The sequence below is a fragment of the Sceloporus undulatus genome, chromosome 9 (genome assembly GCF_019175285.1).
Source record: "Sceloporus undulatus isolate JIND9_A2432 ecotype Alabama chromosome 9, SceUnd_v1.1, whole genome shotgun sequence".
NCBI classification, from domain to species: Eukaryota; Metazoa; Chordata; class Lepidosauria; order Squamata; family Phrynosomatidae; genus Sceloporus; species Sceloporus undulatus.
In genome coordinates this window covers 14,207,831-14,218,409 of record NC_056530.1, presented here as the reverse complement: position 1 = coordinate 14,218,409, position 10,579 = coordinate 14,207,831, and the positions used below count along the sequence as shown (strand labels likewise).

The following is a 10,579-nucleotide window of genomic DNA, read 5'->3' as shown; positions in this document are numbered from 1 at the left end:
TGGTTTCTGTGAATCACAGAAATAGGTGCAAATAACCATTTGTAAAGGACCACTGCTATAGGTAAGCAACTTGTTTTTCATCTTGGTTTCTGTGAATCACAGAAATAGGTGCAAATAACCATTTGTAAAGGACCACTGTTATAGGTAAGCAACTTGTTTTTCATCATGGTTTCTGTGAATCACGCCGACAGGTGTTTGTGTGAATTTTGTAGACTGCGGTTTGAAGAACCACACTTCTAGTTAAGCAGCCTGCTGTTTCTGAGAACGAGATGGTTCCCTGTTCCATGCCTTGGATCTCCCTCTCAGAAAGGCCTTGCTGTTTCAAAGCAGCAGTTCTGGCTCTACAATTTTGTAACGGCCACAAAGCTTACACTATGCGCTCAGTGTGTCTCCGGTGCTTCACCTGGAAGAGATGCAAACAGGGAAGATGCCTCTTGCTGTGAATGCAACAAGCCTGAAAGCTTGAATGCAACAAGCTTGAATCCTGAAAACAGAGCTCCCCTGGGCATGTCAAGTCAAGCTGACATACCTGGGGAGCAAGCTGGGAAAGGCAGGAGCCAAGGGTGGGGCTTGGCAGGTGAATCAGTGGAGAAGAGAAGGTGGAGTTTGGCCCTTTTGTTCTCCAGAGCCTGGAGAGCTGGTCAGACAGGAAGAGCTCATTCCTAACAGCGGAGCAGGAGGAGGACGAAGAAGGAGCAGCGCAAAAGGGGTTGGATGGTTGTCAAAGGGTGCCCAGGCCACTGCTGGCTCCTGCATGCTCCCAGGCGCCCAACAATGAGAGGGCCGCCAAGCGGGGAACATTGACCCCCACACTCTTGGAAGCTTGGATGGTCTGAACCCCAGATGCCTAGGATGTGTCGGTTGGGTGAGTTGCCACCTTTCCAAGGTCAGAGAGGAGGAATGGGGCAGGAAGGTTGCTGTGACACGAGCCAAGATGGCAACCCAGTAAGTCCTGCCCTGGCGGGAGGTTGGATCATTAGATGGACCCTGGAGGTGCTTTTCTTATTCTGGAAATTGGGAGGCTGTGAGCTGAGAGGGTGCTGAAATAGTGCCTGCACAGTCAAGGGTTGGACTGGATCCTCTTTGGAGACCCTTCCAGTGCTTTGGTTCTAGCAGTCCCTGAAGCTTTGTGGAGGATAGTGCAACTGGGCACAACTGAAGCCATGTGCATCTCTGGCACCCAAAGGAACATGTCATTTCACTCTTGCCTGGCTTTGCTAGAGGCCCTAAACTCTGCATCTGTCCAGCAAAGCTGAAAGCAAAGCATGTTGTTGTTCTAGAACATGGCCACATAGCCCCAAAAATGCACAAAAAACTGATGAATGCTGTCCATGAAAGCCTTCGTCTTCACATATTGTTGTTGTTGTTGTTGTTGTTGTTGATACAGCGTCTTCCAGATGCATCATAGATAGCCTCTCCCTTTTCCCAGCAATTCAAACTTTGTAGTTAATAATTAAAACATTTCTGTCCCAGCCAATATCAAAGGCTCTCTGTTGAAATCGGTTGGAGTATTGAAGTGTTGGAGTTTGTCTCTGGAGACCAGGGTTCAAAACTCTGCTCAGCCATGGAAGCCCACTGGTTGACCTAAGGCAGGGCACACTCTCTCAGCTTCGGAAGGAGGCAAAAAAAGGAATAAAGAAATAGAAATTAAAATTAAAATAAATAAATAAACCCGCTCTGAAGAAATCTTGCCAAGCAAACTCTGTGTCGGTTTGCCTTAGGGTCACCATAAGTCAAAAATGACTAGAAGGCACACGACGACGACAAGAAGCCTAAGCAAAATAACCTCAAGACACATTAAACAAGACAGCAGGTTTAAACAAGCTGAAACAGTTTGAAACCAAGCACATCCCCGAGCGTCTGTCAACATGTGCAATATTTCCTAATTTTAACGATTCCACCGCCAGGCTCACATTTCTTGGCAGAAAGAAACGTACAGGTTAAAAAGTGTGACCTTTCCAAGGTGCTGGTCCTTCTTCTCATGTTACGAAAGGGGCTCAATCGTAGCTTGGTTTGAGAATCAGGAAGCCGGCTCCACGTTGCATCTCCTTTTTGATTCTCCAAGAGTCCAGACCCCAGCGATTCTGTAGAAGAAGGGCTTTGATTTGCTCTGTTTGCACCCTTGGGAAAACCTCTTTCACTGTACATTATGCATGTAAACGGTCACTTCTTCTGATTTTTGTGTGCGGGTCTCTGCCTTTGAGTCACGGTTGACTTATGGTGAACCCATGGATTTCAGAGAGTTCTCTTAGGCAATGCATCCTCAGATGTGGTTTCGCCAGTTCCTTCCTTTGAAATATATCCGCTAGCACTGGTCTGGTATAAATTTATTATTATTATTATTATTATTATTATTATTATTATTATTATTATCATCATCACCTAGGGCTGATCCTCCTTAGCTGGATTTGGCACCTTTAAGGTATTTATAACTGTGTTTGCTTTCAAGCTGACTGTCAACTTATAGCATTCCCATGAATGTCACCAGTTTTTCTTAAGGAATATCCAGAGGTGGTTTTGCCAGTTCCTTCCTCTGAAATATAGCCCTTGGTCTTTGTTGGCTGTCTCCCATCCAGACACTAATAAAAGTTGATCTTACTTAGCTTCCAAAATCACACAGGATCTGGTGCCTTTAGGGTTTTTAGGAGTTATAACAGTGAGGAGTTTCAGTTGCACTGACATTTTTATAAACTTAGGTGGAGTTCTCTCTCTCATTCATACACACACTCCTACTAACAGTGTAGTAATTTCAATGTTGGACTAGGACTCTGGAGACCAGGGTTCGAATCCCAGCTCGGCCATGAAACCCACTGGGTGACCCTGGGCAAGTCACACTCTCTCTGCCTCAGAGGATGGCAATGGCAAACCCCTTGTGAAGAAGCTTTCCAAGAAAGCTCTATGATAGGCTTGCCTTAGGGTCGCCATAAGTCAACAACGTCTTAGAGGCGCACAACAGCAACAATAACAACAGCTATGGCTATGTTCCTGCCCACATGTGCCAAACGCCTGGCAAGACTTGGGATGTTCTAGTTGAGATAGGATGACCTCTGTAACGACTTGCCGTTTAACAAGCAGTTAATCTTTAAAGACACTGGCCTGTTTGGAAAGGAAATGCCGCATTACCTGGGACTTCCTTATGGCTCCTCGGTCAACATGCCTGGGAGGGAGCATCATCATCCTCTGCTGGGAAAACAGATCGCTGACAAGGCCCAAATCTGGGGCCCTGGAGCAGCGCAGGAATGCAGATACTGGTTCTCTCTGTGTTTGCAAAATGAACTCCTCCCATGAAATTTTCATCCAGTCCTCAAAGGTAGCAAGCTTTCCTTCAATAGCAATTTTTAACTGAATGGTTAAAATGGTCAGCGGAGAGCCAGTATGATGCAGTGGTTTGAGTCTTGGACTTGAGAGCAGGGTTCAAATCCCTGCTCAGCCATAGAAACCCACCTTGGGCAAGTCACACTCTCAAAGGCAAAGGCAACCCCCTCTCTGAATAAGCCTGTTGCCAAGGAAGTTGTTGTTGTTGTTTATATCCTACCTTCCTCCCAATACAGGGACTCAAGGCAGCTTACAAATCTAAAACTGTCCTTGTGATAGGTTTGCCTTAAGTCAGACACTACTTGAAGGCATACAATAACATCTCCTCTAGGCTCTTAGGGATGTTAAGATATGCTGCATAGGTAAAGGGTTGGATTGGATGAGGAGCATACAACCCTAAAGATCTTGCAACCCTAAAGAAGAAACTTGCAACCCTAAAGATCTTGCAAACCTAAATAAAGATCTTGCAACCTCCATTAAGCTTGAAACCCTAAAGATCTTGCAACCCTAAATAAAGATCTTGCAACCCTAAACAAGGACCTTGAAACCCTAAAGATCTTGCAACCATAAATAAGGAACTTGTGATTGTACATTTTTCTCACAGCTGTGCCTCTGTTTCCAATATTCTCTGTCTCTACAAGATTGTTCTGAAACTGTACAAAACAGGAAGGTGTTAAACTGAACCCAGCACCGAAAGGAACACCTTTCTTTTCTCTTTTCCAGACAACCTTGACGCCAGCAGCACCCAGAAGCTCTTGATGAAGACAGGCCTGATCTTGATCGTCATCGGCCACCTGAACTTCATTGCTGGGGCTCTGGTCCACGGGACGGTGCTACGCCACATTGCCAACCCCCAGGACACCATTTCCCTCCAGTATGCCGTCTCCAACATTATTACAGTCATCTCCGCCATCTTGGTATGCGCCGCCTTGCATGGCTTTTGCCGTCAGAGGGAGGCATGGGGAAAAGGCCATTCCATATATTCTGTGTCCCTTTGCAGCGCTGCACCAAGAAGCCATACCTGGGTGAAAGGCATGTAAAGACTGGGAAGATGCAAGATAGAAACCTGACCCTTTACTCCCAGGGCAAGTTAAAGCATACCCAAATAGTATCCCTGTTCTTTACTTTCTTCCATAGCATTGAATGGATTGCCATAAGGTGTTGCGCTGCGTACTCCGAAACACTTGCAAACAACAGTCCAGTTCAATGCAACAGCTTTATGGCTTGCAAGGTTTGGTACTGTGCAGAACAGAGGTAAAAATGTGTTGTAGAGGAGCTTGAGAGATCCGGGTCTCAGCCAGACTTACTTCATGTAATTGTTGTCATGATTGTAAAGCAGGCAAAAGAGAGCTATAAGCCACCTTGAATTCAGGAGGACAAGTGGAATACAAATCAAATTGATATACTGTATAATTAAATAACAATCTTAAAGTACCATCTCAAGGTACTTTCCTTGCCAGGGAAAGAGGAAGACTTTAATACCTGATTGGGAGACTGCCTACTAACACTCAGGTGCTCTAGGCTCTATGTCAGAGGAAAGGAACTGGCAAAAGCACCTCTGAGTATTTCTTGCTTAAGAAAACCCTATGACATTCATGGAGTAGTAGGCACAGATGTATATATATTACAGGTGGAGTGATTCAATGAAGAATGTCATGGCTCTGAGTTTGCAGAATCAGGCAGTTCATAAATCAGGTCTCTTGGAGGTCTCTTTATTTATAGGGTTGCCATAAGTTAAAACTAACTTGATTAGCAACAAACAAAGAAGGAGCTTATGGGTTACATTCACACACACATAGACACACTTCTGGGGTTCCCCAACTATCTATCTATCTATCTATCTATCTTGCAAAACCCATCGCTAGATCCCTTGACTATGCCTATAACAGATTGTCTGCAGAGCTCTCTTCAAGACTCCCCTTTTATCATGCCAGGAATTACACTCACTGTAGTTTCTGCTTATTTTTAGCCCAATCCTTATTAATGTGCAAGACATAAGCATAGTTCAAAGGGGTGATTCCCACCCACCCCATTTTTTGGGAAAGACTATGCATTCTTTAGAGATGCAGCAACTCCTTTGGATCCTGAGATCAGCAACCGAAAGGTCTGCAAATGCATCATCACTCGCTCTCCCAATCTGCATCAGTTCTATCCTGAATACGGAAATGGTATTTTGGGGCTCAGGATGTGAAAAGCCCTCCTTGCAGCATCGTAGCATTGCTTGCAGTGTGCCGTTTCCTGACATCTGTGTTTTCTTGGCAGACCATCTCCTGCGGCATTGCAGCCATCGTCCTTTCAAGGTACATCTCCCAGAAACCTCTGGTAAGAAATTACTTTTGTGCAGTACCTTGGGAACTGAGACATCCCTGTTAAGTGACTGGTCACGTTTCAGAGCAGGGAAAGTCCTTCAGTTTATTCATTTAAGCTCTTTCTATATTGTGAGAACCAATGTGATGTAGTCATTTGAGCACTGGACAAGGATACTGCCAGACCAGGGTTCGAATCCCCTTCTGAAACCATCTGGGTGACCCTTGTAGAAGTCACACCCTCTCAGCCTCATGCAACTTGCATTTGAACCCAAGGCAGGGAATATTTCCTTTTATTCATCCTGGTCCAGATCTCACCTCCCAGGCATTAACTGGCACCTTGGCCAAATGCCTCACCCAGAATATGAGATAATGGCTTGGGAAGTTCAATAGCTCCAGAGGCTGTTAAAAATGCCGCAAGAAAAATACACAGAGAGCAAACAGCCTCGCCCCAAAAGGGCTCCTTTCCAAAACTGTTAATTTATAATCTAGGTTCCCACCTTCCCTTTATTGCAGTCAGAATACATGGCGCTGCAGGCCTCAGATTTCAAAGTCCACATCATGGCAATATTTTTCAGTGGAGTTAGTGCATGCAAAAGCCATACCTTTCCCCTTCTGGGTTTCCAAAAGTCATAGAAAAGTCATTATGGGGGGAAGCTTGTTGAGCTCAGTTAAAATGCAAGAGCATGGCAAGACAAGGGCCAGGATCCTGTGGGTGCACTACACTGGTATTGCTGCATCGGAGTAGACTATAGTGTCTAGAGGGAAAAGGGGTACAGACAATACATTAGAATGTTTATTAATGTTGTAAGCTGCCTTGGGAGAAGGGCGTGATGATGATGATGATGATGATGATGATGATGATGATGATGATGACTGGCCATGAAGAAAGTCAGGCATGGGAGAAAAGGGTACTCAGAACTGGCAGATTATGGCTTTTTAGTAATACACATGCACATAACTTGAGGTTGCACACACAGATGTCTTGTTCTAGATGTAGGCTTTTGAGCTCCATCCAAAACATGAAGTTGAAGGCTTTCACGGCCGGCATTCATAGATTTTTGTGTTTTTTTTCAGGCTATGTGGCTGTGTTCTGGAATAATTTATTCCTGATGTCTCACCAGCATCTGTGGTGTGTGTCTATGAAGATGCCAGCCACAGATGCTGGCGAAACCTCAGGAATAAACTCTTCCAGAACATGGGTTCATAGCACGAGACCCCCCCCCCCCCCAAAAAAAAAAAAAACCCTATCCATGCAAATCCTTTCCTCTTCCCAACATCTGGGAACTGCCCTGGCCATTAAAAGGCAGGAGAGAGGACCAGGCAATGGGCACTGCCTCTCTTCCCTGCTATATCTTCTCCAAGTTTGTGTGTTCTTCCTTCTTAATACCTTTGGCCATCTTGACTATACTCTTGGCCACACATGTCCTGGTTTCGATCTGTGAAATGTTGGAGGGTATGTATGATCATGACCTGTACCTGCCTTCCCTTGCCACTGCTGTTGCACCATCTTTGGGGTGGAAATGCACTGACATATTTCCGGCCTTTGCTTCTTCCTCCGTGACCCAAGGCAAGCTGTCTTTCTTTGCTTTTGACCAGCCCAGCTATGAATTTATGCCCTTTCCATTTCAGACATGGGCCGTATTCTCCCTCTGCATAAGCAGCACCCTCCTCTCCCTCTTCTGCTCGGTGGGTCTGGCGGTGGCCATCGTTGTGACTTTTGCCAACCGAGGGCGAACCCTCTTGGAGCTCTGCACCTTTGCCAACATGGACCTCATCCAGATCTCCCACGAATGCCCCTTCGATCCCACCCGGGTCTATGTAAGTCTGCAAAAGTGTTAGGGAAGAGGTACACACCTACACACCTAAATGTTCCCTTGAAGGAGTTTGTAAGGGGATCTAAGGCAGTGTTTCTCAACCTTCTTAATGCCGTAACCCTTTAATAAAGTTCCTGTTGTTATGGTGACCCCCAACTTATGGCCTTGGTTCCTAAGACCATAGAAATATGTGTTTTCCAATGGTCTTAGGCAACCTTTGTGAAAGGGTCTCCAACAGTCTCCTGGAAACCCCTTCATTCCCACCCTTGGACTGCATGATTCATGTTCCCTATCCATCCCTGAGTCTGCTACTAAGTGTTGGGTTAGGGTGGTTTCTACAAAAGTCTTTTCCGTCTTCCATCCAGAGTTCTGCCCTTGCTCTCTGGAGTCTTTCCTTTTTCCTGGATGCCGTGGAGATCATCTTCAGTATCCGATGCTTTATCATCACACTGGGTCTCCTGAACCTGAAGCTCTGTTGCAGGGGGAAGCGGAAGAAAAAGGTAGGATGAAACATCCTTCACCTTTGGGGGAAGAACAAAATATCCTAGAGTTTGGAGAGACCCCTGGGATTTGTAGTTTGGGGACAGCAACAGCTGTCTGAACGATCTTAGTACATATCACGAAATTGCAGCATGTTGACATTGGTCTAATTCGCATTACAGAAATAATACAGTTTGACATAGCAAAAGTCGAAACAGCAAATGTGGAGGGCCAACTGTAATGCTAGATGTGTTAAGTCGATTTGAGATCAACCTAGTATTTTTATACTCTCTTGGGGGAAATGTGGAGGGGAAATCCTCAACATTGGGGGATAAAACTGAGTGCTTGCATGCTCCATTGATGTTACTCTTTGGACTTAAAAAGGTCTCGCTGGAGTTTGTCACAGTCAAGAAGACCGGCGAGAACAGAGATCTCCTGAGGACGGGTCAAGTGGAGACTGTGTGGCTGTAGAAGCCAATGGCGATGGAGACCCCTATAGAAAGACTCCGGACTCCTCTAGGACATAGTCGTCTTGCTTCATCTTTTATTTTGCATCGCTCCAAAAAGGACAGACGGGAGGGATTCGGCTCATTCTCCATCATGGGTGAGCTCTGGAGCATGGAAAAACAAACCATGCCACCATTTTCTCTTCAACTAGAGGAGGCCAAACCTTGTTCCACTACAATTAGACACTCTTGTGCTCTCGGAACTTTCCCCTCTTTTTAAACCCTTTATCCCCAACATTTTTTATTCTCCAAAACAGCCGTGCGCCTCTGCCACGACGCTGTGGACCAATGCACTGAGACAAAGCAACACTTCTTTTTTTGTTCAAATTTTATTTTGAAGGTATTAAAAAGAAACAAACGACCCCACGGTTGCCGCTGCCCACTCCTTCCAACATGCACTCTGGTGATAAGTGGATTGTAATATATTTCTATATATATGTATGTATTTAAGATTTTTGAGCAGCTCAGAGCTCAGATTTGCACAAGGTGGAGCTGTGCTTCGCTTCCGTCCGTCCGTCCGCCAGAGCGCATGGTTTGTGTGTGTGTGTTTATGTGGCCATTACCCTCCACTGTTTTTGCTGTAGCAAAGTCACCACAAAGTGACTGGAGCACCTCAGTTGGCCAGTAGCCCACCAGGAGGGCCACTTGGATGAGAAAGATAGTGAGGAGGAGGAGGAGGAGGAGGGCAATTCAATTCAATTTTTTTTACTTATTCGGGGAACGGGGAGAGATTTTTCGCTTTAAGGGCCCATAACTCTTTCAGGTTTTGGCTCTTGGTCCTGTTACTCAAAAGAAGGGAGGGAAATCTAGGAGTTTTTTGTGGAGTTGTCGATTGCAAAACTCTAAATTAAAGCCACACGCCGCCTTTCCCCTTTTCAAAAGTCTCCAATTTTGTAGCATTGCAGAGAGTGAAACTCTTGAAAATCATTCGCATCTAGACCTCTGGGTCACTTTGCCTGCTGCTTTCCTTTGCATGCTTAAACTCTATTTCCTCAATACTCAGCTGGAGGTTTAAGTTTCTGCAATGTTAGAAATGTGGGGACTGAAGGAATATTTCATTTTAGGGAAGCATTTTTATTTAGGGAACACAATGCCCTCATTTTGAACCCCTGGGATTCCAGCCAACCCCATCTTTCCTCTTGCATGTCCAAATTCCCTGTTTCTCTCCAAGGTTTCAGCATGTTGGCGTCTTCCGCCATGTTTTCGCACCACACAGGTCTCAGGCCTCCAAACTGCGAAGCTTGACACCTTCCCATTTCTCAATGTCTTCAGCATCTCCAGAGCCATATGTTGTCTTTTTTTAAATATATTTTGAGCTGACGGAGGGGGGATCTTGGAGGCAAAGCGAGCTTTCTGCACTCCAAGCAAATACGGGATGTGAACACCAATACTGCAATGCTAGAAATTTCAGGACTGAAGGAAAATTTCCTCATTGGGAGAGGCAGAATTCTTATTTGCAGAAGCAATACTTTCATGTTGCCCCTCCTAGCTATACTCCAAATTTCTTTCATTATGGAACTGGTCTTACCATAAGGATGTTTTTCCTAAATGATATTCAGAAGCTCCTCCTTTGTAACCCAACTAATATCCTCTCACAGCCCTGAGATTCCTATCTGAAATTTAAAAGACCAGCCTAGTGGTGACAGCAGAGGATGAGTGCATATGTATTAAACATGCTTCAGAGAGTCAAAGGTGAAGTATAAATGTTCACAGCTAATCCATGGCTGGTTTGCGCTAAAAGGAACAAGGGGGAAAGGCTTCAGAGAAGGAAACTGCAGCACAGTTCCCAGGTCTCCAGCTCTTTCTTCTTCAGTCCTCCAGGCATAGAGAATCATGCCATGAAGCAACATCACAGTATGGTCATTTGTAGCAAAAGCTATCAATGAGGAAGGTCACACAAGCTGGGAAAGGCTGCCACAGTTTGCTTTTGCCTGAGCCAACTGGGAAGTGCAAGATTCAATCCAATCCTGAGTCAACTGAGTGCAAACTACATTTGCATTTTGAACTCAGTTTGCAGCAATTGAAGTCAGCTGAGGACATATTGATGTCGTTGTGTAAGGAAGGAGGGAATAATAGGATTTATTTTGTATTTTATCATTGTTGTAAGCCGCCTCGATCCTATCGGAGAGGTGGGATAGAAATAAAATTGTATTAT

At 45.1% G+C, this 10,579-nt stretch overlaps 1 protein-coding gene across 1 annotated transcript; it reads left to right on the top strand.

The window, feature by feature from the left end:
• The first annotated feature begins 636 nt into the window (after window positions 1-636).
• On the top strand, window positions 637-9,655 carry TMEM54 (transmembrane protein 54). The gene is made up of 6 exons (XM_042440895.1): window positions 637-865; window positions 4,039-4,232; window positions 5,578-5,637; window positions 7,254-7,442; window positions 7,804-7,938; window positions 8,303-9,655. Exons 1-6 carry the CDS (start codon window positions 844-846, stop codon window positions 8,387-8,389), a joined length of 687 nt encoding a protein of 228 aa, XP_042296829.1. The 5' UTR covers window positions 637-843; the 3' UTR covers window positions 8,390-9,655.
• The last annotated feature ends 924 nt before the right edge of the window (window positions 9,656-10,579 follow it).

Excerpts from the sequence above, each read along its gene's own strand:
- TMEM54 (XM_042440895.1), top strand. The coding sequence starts at position 844 with ATGCCTAGGATGTGTCGGTTGG. Across the intron at positions 866-4,038 it reads GCCTAGGATGTGTCGGTTGG|ACAACCTTGACGCCAGCAGC; the intron begins GTGAGTTGCCAC and ends TCTCTTTTCCAG. Across the intron at positions 5,638-7,253 it reads ACATCTCCCAGAAACCTCTG|ACATGGGCCGTATTCTCCCT; the intron begins GTAAGAAATTAC and ends TTTCCATTTCAG.